This window comes from Mandrillus leucophaeus, unplaced genomic scaffold (genome assembly GCF_000951045.1).
Source record: "Mandrillus leucophaeus isolate KB7577 unplaced genomic scaffold, Mleu.le_1.0 Scaffold637, whole genome shotgun sequence".
Classification (NCBI taxonomy): domain Eukaryota; kingdom Metazoa; phylum Chordata; class Mammalia; order Primates; family Cercopithecidae; genus Mandrillus; species Mandrillus leucophaeus.
Window position 1 is genome coordinate 158,339 of NW_012106886.1, and position 17,584 is coordinate 175,922.

A 17,584-nucleotide genomic window follows, 5' to 3' on the forward strand; every position below is an offset into this window, starting at 1 on the left:
AAAAAAAAAAAAAAATTAGCTGGGCATGGTGGCAGGTGCCTGTAGTCCCAGCTACTTGGGGGGCTGAGGCAGGAGAATCGCTTGAACCTGGGAGGCGGAGGTTGCAGTGAGCTGCAATGGCGCCACTGCATTCCAGCCTGGGTGACAGAGTGAGATCCTGTCTCAAACAAACAAAAAAAAGGCAGAGGGAGAACAGCATTTCTCAGGTGCTTCCCCTCCTCCAGCCCTCACCCAGTCAAGTGCTGGGGGATGAAGAGCTCTGAGCTGTGAGAGTGCATTGTCTCACAGCTGCCCTGCTGCAGCATCGTTCTGTGGCACAATGGGAGTGTGCCCTGATTGTTTCCCATTCAGGTTTTTTCCCATTGGCTTCTCTTAGGTGGTTGCTTTCTTGCCACAACTTCTTGCCTTGAAATTAACCAATTAATTTTGCTTAGTAAGATTATGTTAAGGCTCTTTGTGAACCTTCACTTGCTTCCCAAATGTAGATCATGACTGAAAGGCCACACCTGGCAATGGCAAGAGGGCAGACTTTGAGTAGGAAGGCCCTGGTTCTCATCTGGCATTGGTTGCCATGGCCACTTATGAGCTCTGTGACCTTGGATAGGTCACTCAACCTTTCGGAGCCTGTTTCCTGGACTGTGATTGGGATGTTAATGGTAGCACCCCCACTCCTCTGCCCTAGCTCCACACAGGTGAGGAGGGCACAGGGCAACCACAGATGGTGGCTGTTATTCCTGCAGGTGTGCCAGGTCAGCGCTCAGCAGCCCGTCCAGACAGAACTGCTCATGCGGTATCACCAGCTGCAGTCCAGACTGGCCACCCTCAAGATAGAGAATGAGGAGGTGAGTGAGCCCCTCTGCCCTATAAGGGATTTCCTTTGGAAGGCCTGGCTTGTCCCAAGGAGTCCACTTGTACCACGGAATGCATAAGAAATGATAGTTCCACTTATAAGATGGAGTAGTACACAATCATTAAAACCACACACACTAAGAATCATTAATAGCCTGGGGGAATGCTTATAAGATGTTAAATTGAAGAAAAACAAAAGGCAGGGGGCTGAGGCAAGAGAATTTTTTGAACCTGGGAGACAGAGGTTACAGTGAGCTGAGATCACGCCACTGCACTCCAGCCTGGATGACAGAGTGAGGCTCCATCTCAAAACAAACAAACAAACAAAACACAAAAGGAAATAGGACTGTATGTTCAGTATTGCCATAACTGCAGTAAACTAAAGCATGTGTATATTCCTAGGCATAGAGAAAAGACTGGAGAGAAATGCTTAAATGTTATTAGTTGCTATGTTTGGGTTGTGGGGTGATAGGTGCTTTCTGTTTACTTCTTTGTGCTTTCTTCTATTTTCTGCAATGAATTTCTGTTTTATCATTAGAAATAACAGTAGGTATTTTAAATTACACAATGAAATAAACAACCCAGGGCACACTAAATGTGACACGGATTCTGAGCTCCAAGGAGCGGGTCAGTCTTACCAGGCCCAGCCTCCCTCCTCTGCAGCTGTGGGGCATAGGATTCTCAGCAAGTGGGTACAGATGGAAATACCAGTGCAGTGGCTCTATTCTGTGGACTGAAGAGGCCAGATGGGAAACATCCTTTTCCAACCTGGACTCCTCCTCCAAAGAGGATGTCAACAAACTGGAGGCCCCTGGAGAAAGGATACCAGGATGGAGGGAGTGACACTCGAGGTCATGGGCAGGTTTATTCTTGAAACTGCAGTCACAGTGGGGAGGTGGGAAGACACAGTCCTGATCTTCAAATCTCAAGAGTGCTATCCTGGGCAGAGAGGGCAACTTTGCTTTTCAACTCCACAAAGGACATACCTAGGACAAATGTGAGACAGATTGGAGCTCAGGATGATAGCAAATCAGTGCAGTCCCCAGGGGGAGGTTGTATGGAGATAAATTATATATTTGTTTTTCAAACCTGGAAAGAGACAGGAGATGAACAGAGTGTTTTCTTTATTTATTTATGCCCTATATCTTCCCTCAAAGGATTTTAAATTGTTTACACGGAATAGCATATGGATCATAATGTTAATGGAATTTAAATTGGAAATCAGGGCCAAAGAAAGGAGAATGAAGCCAGTGTTCCTCTGTATGAGCTGCTAACGAGCTTGAATAGACTTAATTTTGAACCTGAGCTTCCTGTCATGCTGCATTAGAAAGAAGAATTGATTCATGTATTCATTCAACAATATTTATTCAAGTATTTATAGAGCACATATTGTGTACCAAACATTGTTCTAGATAGAGAATAAAGTGAGTGAACACAGCACAACATAGCACCTCCTCTCCGGGAGGGAATATTCTAGTGAGAAAAGACAGATAATACTTAAAACTGTTGACAAAGAGAGTCAAACTCTGTAAAATACTTGAAGAGATTTATTCTGAGCTAAATATGAGTGACCAATGGCCTGTAACATGGCCCTCAGGAGATACTGAAAACATGTACCCAAGGTGGTTGGGCCACAACTTGATTGTATACATTTTAGGGAGATGTAAGGCATCAATCAATACATGTAAGATGTACTTGGTTTGGTCTGGAAAGGTGGAACAACTGGAAGCAGGGGCTTTCAGGTCACAGGCAGATTCAAAGATTTTCTGATTGGCAATTGGTTGAAACAGTTAAGTTATTGTCTAAAGAAAGGGTTAAGATAAGGGGTTGTGCAGACCAAGGTTTTATCATGGAGATGAAACCTCCAGGTAATAGGCTTCAGAGGATAGACTGTAAACGTTTCTATCAGACTTAAAGAGTCTGTTCTAACAGTAATTCCAAAAAGGAGGAGGGTATAATGAGGTAGGTTTGCCGCCCCCTTCCCATCATGGCCTGAACTAGTTTTTCAGGTTAACATTGGAATGCCCTTGACCGAGAGGAGAGGTCCATTCAGATGGTTGGGGGCTTAGAATTTTATTTTTCATTTACAAAACACAAAAACAAGCCAAGAAATGAATGAGCTTAGAAAATATTAGACAGTAATAGACACTGAGTGAAGATATCGGGGGGGCCTGATGTCACCAGGAGGTGACATTTAAGCTGAGGTCTGAGTGACAAGACATAGGCTTTGAGTGACAATAATTTTATAACAAACATTGGAGGCAGTTTTTCCAGGTACTATTTTTGGAACCAGCCTCCAAAGCAAAGAATCTGCCCTTTAGGCACAGTTCAGCAAAGGGGTGCTGTAAGGTCAGGGCCTGTGGACCCTACTCATGCAGGCTTCTGGTGGTCCCATGAAATTCCAGAAGAAAAACTGGAGTCCTAACTGAGCAATGTGTGTCTTCCTGGAGTTTTCCTTTTCTCAGCAGCTGTCTTCCTGGAGTTTTCCTTTTCTCAGCTGGGCTTTTGATAGGAGTCCAATAGCAGATACCTGGAGAGTTTGTTCACGAAGAATGGCTGCCCACCATTGTCAGCTTTGTCTCTACCCTTCTCTGAATGAAGAGAACTAGAGCGTGTCTAATGTTGTCTCTATTCAACTGACCACCTTGCATTGGAGGAGCTGGTTTGGAGTTACATAATTAGGCCAAGAGAAGCAAATCTAGAAACCTGGGTTCCTCATTTGTTGCAACATTCCTCAAGGTTCTCTCTGTCAGGAGCCATACATAGAATGTCTTCAAATTGGGCAACCTGGCTTCTCATCCCAGCCAGCTGTGTGATTTTGGGCTAGTGACTAATTTGTGTTTTCCACATTAATACAGTGAGAAGGATTATTTTTGTTCGGCCTATATTCTAGGGATTTTACATGGAAGAAGTAAAGCGACAGTTGGGAAAGGGACTTTAAGGGTCAACAGCAGTATGAAAATACAGGATTTTTGTCAATCTGCTGTGTTTCTCCAGGTTAGGAAAACCCTGGATGCCACCATGCAGACATTACAGGACATGCTGACTGTGGAGGACTTTGATGTCTCCGATGCCTTCCAACACAGTCGATCAACAGAGTCTGTCAAGTCGGCTGCCTCTGAGACCTACATGAGCAAGATCAACATTGCCAAGAGGAGAGCCAACCAGCAGGAAACAGAAATGTTTTATTTTACAGTAAGTGGCATCCTGGGCCCAGAACCACAGTGTCTGTCAACCCACTGGCAGTGACTTTTCAGGAGCAACCCAAGCTACTGAGAACCAGAGAAACCACATGGACCTAAGACTCCACCACCATGCTTTTAAAATTAAGTTGCCTGGCTTGGTTTTCTGAAATGCAGAAAGTGAATTCCCAATGGGTAGCACTGGCATTGATCTTGGGTGATGATTATTGACATTTTCTTGCTCTAGGAAAAAACCGAGACAGTTTTATTCAGTGGGGTAATAAGAAAATGGCTAACAGAGTCAGGTGCAAGTCCCAAGGAACAACCCTAAAATTATGTATATAGATTATCATGTTGAATTGTCTTAAATTTAGGTGTGAGCTTTGGAAAAAAATGCCCTAAAGAATCCAAGCAAATTGCTCTTTAGTTGCTTGCCCTTCATGTAAAATCCCATGTTAATTATCTTCCATTTGGACAGGGGACCTTAAATCTTCCATAGGATGCTTGAGTCTGTTCAGCCATATCCCTGCCCAGAGGCCATCCTGACTCTGCCTGCTTGCTCCCAAGATTAAAAGCTCCCTTTTCCCCCAAACAGCCCTTTTGTTTGCATTGTGCCTGGCTTTTAGTATTATCATGTTTTCCTTTATCTTTGCTATCTTCAAAAATCTACCTCACTGGGATTTCTTGGTTCTCTTCTCTGGGGCCACCCAGAGTGGAGGCTAATTCTACATGACAGTATTTCACATGGTTGCAGGGAACTGGGATTTCATTTCTCCAGGCTAAATGTATCTGATTCTTTCAGTCCTGCCTTATAAACTTTTGTTTTGAGTAGCCTCAGTATCCTAGTGACTCTCTCCTGAACATGTTCCATGTGCTGATGCCTCTTCTAAGGTGAGACTCCAAGCAGTGGTCTGCCCAACACAGAATTGAGCAAAATTGGCTGGGCGTGGTGGCTCACGCCTGTAATCCCAGCTCTTTGGGAGGCCAAGGTGGGCGGATTGCCTGAGCTCAGGAGTTCGAGACCAGCCTGGGCAACATGGTGAAAAGCCGTCTCTACTAAAATACAAAAAATTAGCTGGGTGTGGTAGTGTGTGCCTGTAGTCCCAGCTACTCGGGAGGCTGAAGCAGGAGAATTGCTTGAACCTGGGAAGCAGGGTTTGCAGTGAGCCAAGATTGTGCCACTGCCTCTAGCCTGGGAAACAGAGTGAGACTCTGTCTCAAAGAAAAAAAAAAAAAAAAAGAATTGAGCAAAATGTTCACCCCTTCTATACCAGGTACTGTGCTCCTATTCATACGTTCTAAGATCATATTCTTTTAGTATTATTTTAAGGCGAAGTTAATATCAGTTATAGCTCTCTTCCCTGCACGCTACCATTAAGCAGGCCTCACTCTTCCTAAGGTTTTGTAGGGGATGTCTTGGGCAGGTCTTCTGTTTATCACCAGTTAGTTTTCCTCTTGATGAATTCAATTCATGGTTTTAGTCAACATCCTGATCCAGTTACTCAGCATACATGCTGTCTCCTCAAACCTGTGTTACCTGCAGATTCAGTGAGCGTGGCTTCCAAAGTTTAATCAATTTAAAGACTAATGGATATACCAAGGCCAGGGCCAAAGACAGAGTTGTTAAAAATATGCAACTAGGGCCAGGCGCCATGGCTCATGCCTATAATCATAACACTTTGGGAGACCGAGGTAGGAGGATCCCTTTAGCTCAAGAGTTTGAGACCAGCTTGGGCAACATAGGACGACTCCATTTCTACAAAGAAAAAAAAAAAAAAAAGGCTAGACATGGTCCATATCTGTGGTCCCAGCTACTCAGGAGGGTGAGGTGGAAGGATTGCTTGAGCCTAGGAGGTTGAGACTGCAGTGAGTCGAGATTGTACCACTGCACTCCAGCCTGGGCAACGGAGCGAGACACAAAAAAAAAAAAAAAAAAAAAGAAAGAAAAAAGAAAAGCAATGAGGCTAATATTGATTGGACTGTAGTCATTTAACCCATCACAAACCCACCCAATTCTAACCGAGCTCCATCTTATAACTGGCTTTGTCAAATCCCTGGTCGAAAACCAGTAGTCAACAGACACTGCATTTTCTCCAACACCCTTTGACCCTGTCAAGGAAGAAAACAAAGCAGAGCTTAGCAAAGCAGCCCACGCTGATTGCTGGCATTCGCCACTTCCATGGGGCCTACTGTGTTCACAAAGAGAATTTATGGTTACAACATGCACATGAATATTAATTCACTTTCGCAGTAGAAGCAAAGAAATCTGGGAAACAGAATTCAAGAAAGGGGTTCAGCCTACTCGAAGTTAGGAGGATTCTCCAGTATCTATGACTAAGGGTCATAAGATGTTATAGTTTATTCTTAATATTTAGTTTGTTAGCATGGTTTCCTAGTATGCCTTCTCATGACTCATTATTTTAGGTCTTTTTAAGGACATCATAATCCTTTAAATACAAACATCAATACAATTTGATGGCATTCTTTATTTTGTGGACATTCATTATTCTTCAGATGGTTGAAATTTAAATGAGGCAGACAGAGATGGTTTACAAAGCCCCAGGCTGTAAATTGCACTAACCAGTGGATGACCTGTCAAGGCATGTGTTATGTGTTTGGGACTAGATCTTCAACTTCTTGGGGCAGTGAGACACGGTGAACAGAATATCAGCTTACCCCTCACCTCTGCTTTTTTGGGGAATTCTTGGATAGGAGATAAAATGAGAGGACATTATTTTTGAAAGCATCTATAGAGAGCCTCTCAGACAGTAGTTACCAAACTGAAGTGTGCATTTGAACCATCTGGGAAGCTTGTTAAAAATGTAGGTTCTCAGCCAGGCATGGTGGCTCATGCCTGTAATCCCAACACTTTGGGAACCGAGGTGGGTAGATCACTTGAGCTCGTGAGCTCGCGACCAGCCTGGGCAACATGGCAAAACCCCATCTCTACAAGAAATACAAAAATTAGCTGGCCATGGTGGTGTGTGGCTGTAGTCCCAGCTACTTGGGAGGCTGAGGTCCCAGCTACTTGGGCTGCTGTGTGCCTGTAGTCCCAGCTACTTGGGAGGATGGCTTGAGCCAGGGAGGCAGAGGTTGCGATGAGCCAAGATTGTGCCACTGCACTGCAGCCTGGGCAATAGAGCCAGACCTTATCTTAAAAAAAAAAAAAAGTAGGTTCTCAGACCACCACTCTCCCAAGATGGGCACCTGGAATTGTGAACACTTCTGGGCCTCACTGGTTCCTCCTTCAGTGTCAAATGAGGGGTTAGACTCAAGGTATTCTTGAACAGGAATCTGCGTGTTGACAGTCTCCCCAGCTGGTTACGAGCCCCTGGCGCTCTGCCCCACACTTGGAGAAACACTGAGTCTACTCTCAGTTCACACTGGGGAGGACGTGGAAGCCCAGAAATGCTCAATAATCTGCCGAGGTCACCCAGTGAGTGACCACAGCTCTGAGCTTCTGTTTCCTTCTGGGTAGAACAGGCCTGATGATGCTTTCCCCATTTACCGTCCAAGATTGTAATGAGGCTTAAACATACGTATGTGAAAACTGTCAGGTGCTCTGCGGATACAAAGGGGAGTGACTCTTTTTTTTTTTTTTTTTTTTTGAGACGGAGTCTCGCTCTGTTGCCCAGGCTGGAGTGCAGTGGCCGGATCTCAGCTCACTGCAAACTCTGCCTCCCGGGTTTACACCATTCTCCTGCCTCAGCCTCCCGAGTAGCTGGGACTACAGGCGCCCACCACATCACCCAGCTAGTTTTTTGTATTTTTTAGTAGAGACGGGGTTTCACTGTGTTAGCCAGGATGGTCTCGATCTCCTGACCTCGTGATTCGCCCGTCTTGGCCTCCCAAAGTGCTGGGATTACAGGCTTGAGCCACCGCGCCCGGCCCCAGGGGAGTGACTCTTAATGGCCACTAGGCCAGGTCTTGGGAGCCTAGGACCATGGAAGAGGAGAGAGGACACCACAACCTCCCACCAGCCCGTTCATTCCAGAACATCAAGGTGGTCCAGCATGAGGTGACCCCAGTCGTATTTGTGTATATGTCAGCCCCCACCCCAATGGGTCTTTCTCCCATGGCTGTCAATGGGAAGGTGGTGATCTTAGGGGCCCTCCTCTACAGTTGACTTGGGGGTGTCTGAGCCTCTGCAACTCACTTTTCTCTGCCCCCTTTTTTAGTGTGCTGGCTGGGACAATAGAGTGGGTTTCTCTTTGAGAAACTAGCAGGTAGATTTGGGGCAGTCACATCTACCTCCTTGACTTTATTATCAGAGCTCTTGCAATTATCATGCCCCTTGCTTACAAAACTCCTTCCTGCAGGTCTCCACGTGGCCCCCTTTCCACCTCCTTCAGGCCTTGGCTCAAATGTCCACTTTGCAGTGAGGTCTTCCTGGACTTCTAATCCACTGTTCACATTTTATTTTATTTATTTTATTTATTATTTATTTATTTATATTTTGTAGAGATGGGGTCTCAGTCTGTTGCTCAGAATGGAGTGCAGTGGCATGAACATAGCTCACTGCAGCCTCAACCTCCTGGGCTCAAGTGATTCTCTCACCTTGGCCTCGTGAGTAGCTGGCACTACAGTACACGCCCCCAGGCCTAGCTAGTTTTTTAAACTTATTTTTTTAGAGACTTGGTCTTGCTATGTTGCCCAGGCTGGTCTTGAACTTCTGGCCTCCAGCAATCCTCTCACCTCAGCCTCCTGAGTAGCTGAAATTACAGGTGTGAGTCACCATGCTCAGCTCTGATTTCTTTTTATCCATAGCATTCACCACCACCTGACCGAGTGGTATTTTACTTATCTTTTTTGTTCATTTATTGTCTCCCTCCCCACTCCACCACATAAGCTTCAAGAGGGCAGGGATCCAGTGAAATTTCTCAGCACCTACTCTAAGCCAGTCACAGCTTTAGGCACTGGGGAGCCGGAGATGAGCTGGGTGTGGAGTCCACCCTCCAGCAGCTGGCCATGCAGCAGAGGCATGCCCAGTGGGGCTCTGGGACTGTACAGGTAGGGGAAGCTGGTACCCGTTTAGAGGTGGCTGAGGCCCAGGCTGAGTTCAGGCGGGTAGGTGTGTTTCTATCCTGGCCTGTTCTCTGTCCTTCAGTGCCACTCTAAGGTACACTGCACTGGGCCAGGGCCCTGAACTAGGAAGCAGGTTGGGGCTGGGTGTGGCCCTCAGCTGACTTTCCATGGGACCTTGGACAGATCACTTCCTGGTGCAAGCTTCATTTTTCTTGTCTGTAAAAAGAAGAAAATCCTATCACCTACTGCAATTTGGGTTATTTTAATGGGAAAGCCTCTCAGGGGACTGCAAGCCCTTCCTCCTTCAAAGCGGGGCCAGATGAAAGGAAGACTTGTTCCGAGGCTCCTCTGACAGATCCGATAAAGCTCTCTGGCCTCGGCTGCACGTGGTCCCTGGGATGGTTCCCATTTTTATTGCTCTTGGCACAGAAGCACAGTGGAGCTTTGATGAGGAAAGAGGCCCTTTGCTTTGTCTCCTTGTGGCCTTTACCTGACAAAGGCAGCTTTCACTGCTCCCATTCTCCCCCGGCTTGCTTTGTGTTCCTAACCCCTGACCTGAAAGGCCTAGAGCCCTCCAAGGGCCTGGCCACGGCATGGCAGCGCTGAAGATCTAGATGGAGGAAAGCAAAGACGCAGATGCAGAGGCCTCTCTGTTCCCTGCACCGGGGTCCCTGCGGGTGACATGATCTCTCTTCGGCTTCCCTGTCCCAGAGGTCAGTTGCAGAGGCATATATCCCATTACTCGGCCTTGCAATCTATAACTTCTTTGTGCCTTGTGTCTTACAGAAATTTAAAGAATATGTGAATGGCAGTAACCTCATCACCAAGCTGCAGGCCAAGCACGATTTACTCAAGCAGACCCTGGGCGAAGGTGAGTGAGGTGGTGGAGGCCCCCTGGGAGGTGCTCTGTTCCCCACTGGGTTTCACTGTGTCCCCCTGATGTGTTGAGCTGCTTAATCTTGAGACAGCAGGCATCTGGCAGAATGAACCTGGACTGACCAGGACTGGGCAGGCTGGGAAAATCACCTTAGTACAGATGCCTTGGGGGTCCAATTTGGCTATGGAAAATAAAGGGCGTGACTTGCTTTTTGATGAATAGAAAGAAAAAGTAAATAAAAAAAGAAAAAGAAAATAGAGGGCAACCACAAGTCTTAGTTTAGGTTGGCAGGGACAGTCCAAGGCAAACTGATAGAGGGGCACCCATCAGGTAGGGAATGGGAATCCAGGGCCTCAGAGGCTGGCACTGACATTTTTCAGCAGACACTGTTTGCAAGGAATACTGCTGGAGTGTCTGGCCAGGGTTCTAGGTCCAGAGAAGGAAAATCCATACATGTAAGTCAGGGTTTGGCCCTTGAGGGACCTGATGACCAGGCGTAAAGCCACTCAATGCCTTCCAGTGGCAGTTGGAATAAAATGCCAGCTGCTGTCATGGCACATGAGGCCTTATAGCACTTAACTTCTGCCTGCTTCCCTGACCTCGTCGGTCATTCTCCCTTTCCTTACTATGCTGCAGCCACACTGAGCAAATTTCTGCCCTTCAGGACTCACCAAGCTTGTTCCTGCCCCAGGGTCTTTGCATCTGCATGGGTAACCACCACCCAAATCAGGGGATAGAGCTTTTCAATTACACTCAAAAATTCCCTTGCGCTCCTTTGCAGTCAACCCCCCATGCTCTACTCTGATCTGATTTCTGTCCCCCCAGATTCGTTTTGTGTGTTCTAGGTAGTAAGAGCGGGGAAACTTTGGGTGCTGATGGAAATAAATGTTCCATATCCTGATTTGAGTTACATGGGGATAGACATTTGTTAAAAACTCATTGACTAGGGGATAGGAGTGGGGAAGACTTAGTTGCAATGAGCTTTTTCTTCATTCTTTCCCTCTAAATTTTACCCATCCCGACATTTCAGTATCAGGCCGGGGATAAAGGGGGTGTGGAGGAGTGTGGGTACCAAAAAGGGAAGAAAAACAGTGAGAATGGAGGAGAAAGGGAGAAAGTCCAAGAGTGGAGCTCAAGGTGTGGGTGCCATGGGGGCAGCTTCTAAGACTAGCATTAAAGAGGAGGGCCGGCATTTATAGGCACAGGTCAGGGGGCTGTTCCTCATGAGCCAGGTAACAAAAGGTAGGACCATATGAGTTGGTGGCTACTTGCATTTTTGAAATTAGATGCTGAATTTGGAAAACTAATCTTCTTTTAAAAAATAAGATCCTGGGTCTGGTGCAGTGGACTGCCCACGCCTTCTTGGCGCAGAAGCACAGTGGAGCTTTAACGAATAAAGAGGCCCTTTGCTTTCTCTTCCCATCGCCCTTACCTGACAAAGGCAGCTTTCATTGCCGCCATTCCCAACTCAAATGATGATGATGATGATGATGATGATGATGATGATGACGGTCATCATCATTGTCATCATCATTATCACCATACTTAGTTTTGGTTGGCATAACTCCTGGTCCATTTGGTCCTCCAAGTTTATTTAGCCTTCAACTACGCCTTGCTCTAAGATTGCTCTACCAGTCCCTCTTCTGAGTTTTGAGCTGATTAGCAATAAAAAAAAAAAACTCCCGGAAAATGCGTTTTCAGAAGTAGAGGGGCAGCTAAGAAAAAGCCATCTGGAAGAATCTCTGTAATCTGTGTTTCAGTAAGCTGGCTGTGGAAGGGCTCACTGTGCTTCCTTTGACAACTGGATGGCTCTTGATAGACTGGTCAGTTCTAGAGAAGTTTTTTTTTTTTTTTTTTTTTTGAAGTAAATGTTCTATTTTAAAACAGTTTTAGAGCTACAGAAAAGTTGGGAAGATAGTATAAAGTTTTCATATACTCCATATCTAGTTTCATATACTCCACATCTAGTTAATGTTTATTAACATTTTACATTAGTATACTATATTTGTCAGCATTAATGAATACTGACACATGTTATTAACTGAAGTTAATAAATTACTGCATTACTGAAAAAGATGGAACCTGAATAAATCGAGACCAAATCTCCAGTCATTTTTATATAGCCACTACACGATAAAGATACATATAGATTCTCAGGGCACTGGGTGAAAGGGGAGAATTTGCACTGACCTAAATGATAAATTGGAAATTGCCCACTGGGTGAAGGAAGAAGAGAAAAAATTCAGCAGGCCAAAGAGAGCTCAGAATCTTAGCGAATTCATCCTTCTGAGTGTCAACTGGTGATTCACCTTTTCCTGAGCGTTTTGGTTCTTGTATTCAGTAGAATTCTCTTCTAAGAGTAGGGTAGTGTTACAGCTGCATCAGTGGCCTTTTTATGCCATATGAGGGCTATTTTGTAGTATCATGTCTAGTGCCTCAGTTTCTCTAAAGTACAGTAGCCCTCCTTTACGTGTGGTTTTGCTTTCCATGGTTTCAGTTGCTTGTGGTTATCTGTAGCCTGAAAATATGAAATGGAAAATTCCCAAAATAAACAATTCATAAGTTTTAAATTTCTCGCTGTTCTGAGTAGCATGATGAAATCTTATGCCGTCGTGCTCCATCTTTGCCAGGATGTGACTCCTCCCTCTGTCCTGCATATCCACTCTGGATACAGTACCCGCCCACTGGCCACTTAGTAGCTGCCTTGGTTATCAGATTGAAAAAACAGAGGACATGTGGGATTTGGTACTATCCACAGTTTCAGACATCCACTGGGGGTCTTGGAACATACTCCCCACAGATAAGTGGGGACTGCTGTACTCTTTTGACAGGATAGCTCAAGGAAACTACAAGTTAGATGAAACCCAAGGTCTTTGGGGTCCGCTTTACTTAGAAGCAGATTTGAGAACATGATTGACCCCAGACATACAAGTCAAAAAGCTTCCAGGTGCTTGGCAAATGGCATTCCCTGTTAACAAAGGATGTCACTGGCGCTTCTTGGGAGCAAGAACACACACCTTGGCTGTCGCTATGCCATTTTATTGGCCAGAGAATTCTCAGTTTATCATCATCTCTGAGTCTTAGACTTATGACCTTTTTATTGCTCTGGAGTGTATTCTGTAAGCTCCAGGGTTTACACTCAAGATGCAGTTGGTTTTTCAATTTCTGAAAGCGCCTCAAGCATGAATGAACAGTGTGCTGCCTATAAAAGGGAAGGAGCATAACCTTTTCAGGCCAAGATTTAATCACCCATCACAGAGCAAAATGGCCACCAGGCCCAGGCCATCTGACTTTCTAGAAAATGACTGAACCATCAACTATAAAATATATTTTTAAAATCCCAACAGGTTTCAGAAGGTAAAGGATGGGCATTTTTTGATTCCCCACATTTATGAGATATTGAGCCACCCTATTTCTAAAGATGTTGGTTGTGGGATTCTTGAGAGCAGGAATGTGAGTCTGAAGCTGATAGACAATGTATTAGATTCTGTGCCAGAGAAAAGTCTGCCTTGAGTATGTTCTGACATTCCACTCCACATCCTAAAACCTTTGATTTCTACCTGCCCCTGTCTGTTCATTCATCTATCCAAGAGCACAGGCATTTTGTTTGGCCAGGCCTGGGGAGATAGTGGTACACAAGAAAGGTAAGGTTCCTGCCCTCATGGAAAAGAGAGACCTCAAATGGTAAACAAACTACTAAGAAAGTGTGATAGTTGAGCTGGGTGTGGTGATGGCCCTGTAGTCCCAGCTACTCAGGAGGCTGAGGCAGGAGAATCACTTGAGGCTAGGCAGTGGAGGCTGCAGTGAGCCAAGATCACGCCACTGCATTCCAGCCTGGGTGACAGAGCAAGTCTCTGTCTCTTAAAAAACAGAGAGGGTGGGGATTATAATTGTGTTAAGTGCCATGAATGAAAATTTTGGGCTGAGATACAGAACAATCATGTATGTGTCGGGGAGAGATGGGGGGACCTGCTTTAGATAGGGTGATCAGAGAGGGTTCCTAGGGGAGTTGCTGTTTCAGCTGAAACTAAAGGATGAGAAGGTGTCAGCCAAGTGAAAAACCAAGGGAAGAGTTTCTGGGGAAGAGGGGACAACATTTGCAAATGCGGGAAATGTGGTGAGTTGGAAGAATTGAGAGAAGGGTATTGTAACTAGACCATGTGGAGTACATAGAAGAGTGGACAGTTTGGGAACCCAGAGAAGGAGGGATCTTTTCCTGGGGATGGAAATGTTTTCAAATTGAATTCTGGTGAGGGTTGCATAACTTTGAATAGTCACTAAAAATCGCTGATTGATACACTCCAAATGGGTGAATTTTATGATATATAAATTATACCTCAATTATGCTATTTTTATAAAAGATGGCAGTGCATCTGAGTTTGGAATTCTAGGGAAGGGTAAGATCTAGACATAGAGTATGGAGTCCTCGGTAAGCACTTGCGGTCACTTAGAAAGGATGTGTAGAAAAGGAAAGCAGCCCTGGGTCTGTGTCCTGATGGCACTCCAACATTTCGAGGTTTGAGGTTGGGCAGAATGAGGAGGAGACAGAAAGAGAAACTGAGGAACCTATAGGGCAGGAAGAACACCTGGAAAGTGTGGAGTCATGAAAGTGAAGAGGAGAGAGCTTTGTAAGAAGGGAGTGGTGAACTGAGTAGAATGGTGCAGAGGTCAGTTACAATAAGGGCAGAGAAGACCATTGGATTCAGCCTGAAGGAGATCCTTTTTGACCTTAAGTGTTGACCTTGACAAGAGCAGTCTCAGCCCGGGGATGAGGACAGAAGCCTAGCTTCTAGGCAAAAGGGCGAGGAGGGAATAGGAGGGGAGGAAGCAGTAGTGCCTCCAGGCAGCTCCTTCAGGGAATTTTGCTGTAAACAAGAGCAGAGAAATGAGGATGTAGCTGGAAAGAGAAATGGGGTCAACAGAAGGGTTAAAAGCTAGGTTGTGCATATCCAGAACATGTAGATATGCTGCTGGAAATGGTCCAGAAGAGAGGAGATTGGTGATGCTAGGGAGAGGGGAGATACCTGCAGAAACTGAGGCCCCCAGAAGGGCAGAGGGGGTGGAACTAGGGCATAAGGAGAAGGTCTGGGCTTTGTCTGGCAAGTAGGTGGGAGGGCCTAATGGGGGCACACAGATGGAGAACCCATATTACTTGATTTTCTTTTCCAGTGAAGGAAATGAGAAGATCTTCAGCTGGGAATGAAGGTGGAGGCAGGGCAGCAGGGTGGAGGAGCACCAGCCTTATGGCTGGTATCCTTCAGTGCCAGGCGTATGACAGGGGCTCAGTCAGTCTTTGTTGCCATTAAACATTGCAGGAGTTTTCGAACTTTGGGAGGCATAGAAGTGATCACCAGGGGTGGTTGTTAAAATGCAGATTTCTGGGTTTTTATCTCAGAGATTCTGATTCAGAAGACCCATGAGAGAGTCAAGAAATCTGCACCTTTAACCAGATCCCCAGATGTTTCTGATGCAAGTAGCCAGAGGGCTGTAGTTTGAGAATCACTGAAAATGTCTGTGAACAATAACGTGTGTGTGAACACAGCCCTACAAATAGGAGGCTTTTAATAAAGAATTAATAAGACGCAGTTCTTTTCAACAGACCGTACCTTAGGCATAATTAGATTTCATATTTCATAAATAATTAAGACTCGTTGTGTGTTGTTTTTAGAAAAAGACGAAAGTTCTTTGGTTTAAAAAGAAAAGGCAATTAAACATTAATGTATACTTTTCTTTGCAGGGGAAAGAGCAGAATGCGGCACCACCAGGTGAGAGTGGGAGAGTCGTGTTTTCTTTCATCTGCTGCCCGAGGTGGGAGTGGGATGGGGCTGGGGAGGCCCTGCTGGGAGCTGGAGAAGCAGGGATGGCTTCTTCACCAATGTCCCCATGGGCTGGTGTGGGTGTGCCTAGGTGAGGCACAGTTGCTGCTTCGCTTCTTCTAGCATTAGACTGACAAAGCCACGCCCCTCCAGGCTGGCAATGGAAGGGGCGCTTTGGGGGCTGCTGTGTGGCAGTGGGGCACCCTCCCTTTGCGCTGGCCATCGGGTGAGACAGTATTGTCTACTCAGAGTGGCTGAGGGCAGCCTGTAGGAGCCAGAGGCTGTGGGGTGGCTGTTGACCTCTCTTCCCACTTGCTACACCATGCTGAGCAAACTGCCCAGCCTTGCTGCGAGGACCGGCCTGGGGTCCCCATGTACCAAGGCTTTGGGTCAGGCTGAGATTGCGCGCAGCTGAGCACACGCATGCGCATAGATGTGCACAGACTCCCCCGCTGTCCACACCCTGGCTTGGACCTCACGGGCACTTGGATGGGCTGACAGAAAGTAACACATGGGCAACTTCTGCTTTCTCTTCAGCTCGTTCAACATTCCCTTTTGCGCTTTTCCCTGAGCAGACCAGAGCCAGTGAACACTTTCCACTCAGCAGCTGATAGCTGAGGGGCTGACTTTACTCCCCTTTCAGAAAGCTTAGATCCATAAGTGGCTCTGTCACTGGCCAGGTTGTTTGCTTAGAGCCTATTTCATTTCTGCGTTCCCAGTAAGAGATATTGCACTGCCTAGCTGGAATTCAGCCAGTGGCCCAGAGGCCTGCACTTTTCCATCACATGGCAGTAGAGCGCTACTTTTTGCCTCACTTTCTGGGCCCGGGGACCTGAGGGCATTCTTTTCTTTCCCACAAATGCTTCCCAGTGGCCCCAAATCCTGAGAAACCGTCATGTTTGGCAAGAGCAAAGATGAACTCCCAACTCTCTCCTGCTCCTTGGGAAGGGAGTGGGGCAAAGTCTTGGAAAAGTCTAGGGTTTTCAGTTTCCTGGGCTCAGGATGGGGAGACCGAGGGCTCGACAGAAGTTCAGCCCGTACAGCTGTTCCTCTGGGCTCTGGCAATTTGGAAGCATCAGGACGAGTCACACCAGGCGAGGCCCTTCCAGCACATGGGGCGGCAGATGTGCAGGGTCACTTTCGAAGAACCTGTTACAAACCTATTATAATTTTTTTTGTTTTCCTGGCAAGAGAATGTTGTCATAGTCTCAAAACAACAGAAGCCAAATTTTACACCAAATTCTGCAAATAGTGAAACAGATGGGGGATGAATTGAGCTGTCCCTCACTTCCTCCTAATTCCTAGAACTCATGCAGAGAAGTTTGTTCCAGCAGAGTGTGGGAGAGGAGATCTGTAATCAAACCCTTGGCCAGGTCTCAGGGTCCTCCCTCAGCGGAAAGTTGAGGGTTTGTTTTTTTTTTGTTTTGTGTTTTAAATAAAGCCCTCTGAAGTCTTCCACACCCTCCTTGACCTAGGGCCTGGGAAATCCAAGCTGAGTTGATCAGACCTCCCACTTAGACACCCTGCATTCAACTGCAGCTACCCTGCATTCAATTGCAGACTTAGCCCTGTGTACTCTGGTTCCTGGTCAAGGTCAAAGTAAACTAAAGTCTTTGTTAGTAAACCAAAAGTCTTCCCTTACCTCCAAAATCATTGTGGAAATTGTGGAAATTGTTGCCAACAATGTCTCTGTCCTATGGCCCTCTCTCTATCTTCCACGGACTCCCACGCGAGGTGGATATCATTTTTGGATGGTTATTTGAGCACGATCTCCTCAGCCAAGTTGCTGTTGACCTTGTATAGAGGAACTGGTTTTGCACATGGGCTACAGTATG

At 46.1% G+C, this 17,584-nt stretch overlaps 1 protein-coding gene across 1 annotated transcript in view; it reads left to right on the forward strand.

Moving 5' to 3' along the window:
- SRGAP3 (SLIT-ROBO Rho GTPase activating protein 3) overlaps positions 1-17,584 on the forward strand; it is a 144,504-nt gene that overhangs the window by 77,032 nt on the left and 49,888 nt on the right. The window contains exons 6-9 of the mRNA XM_012000648.1: positions 741-842; positions 3,847-4,044; positions 9,843-9,927; positions 15,671-15,698. Of these exons, the coding sequence (XP_011856038.1) occupies positions 741-842; positions 3,847-4,044; positions 9,843-9,927; positions 15,671-15,698 (413 nt within the window). The remainder of the gene's footprint in view (positions 1-740; positions 843-3,846; positions 4,045-9,842; positions 9,928-15,670; positions 15,699-17,584) is intronic.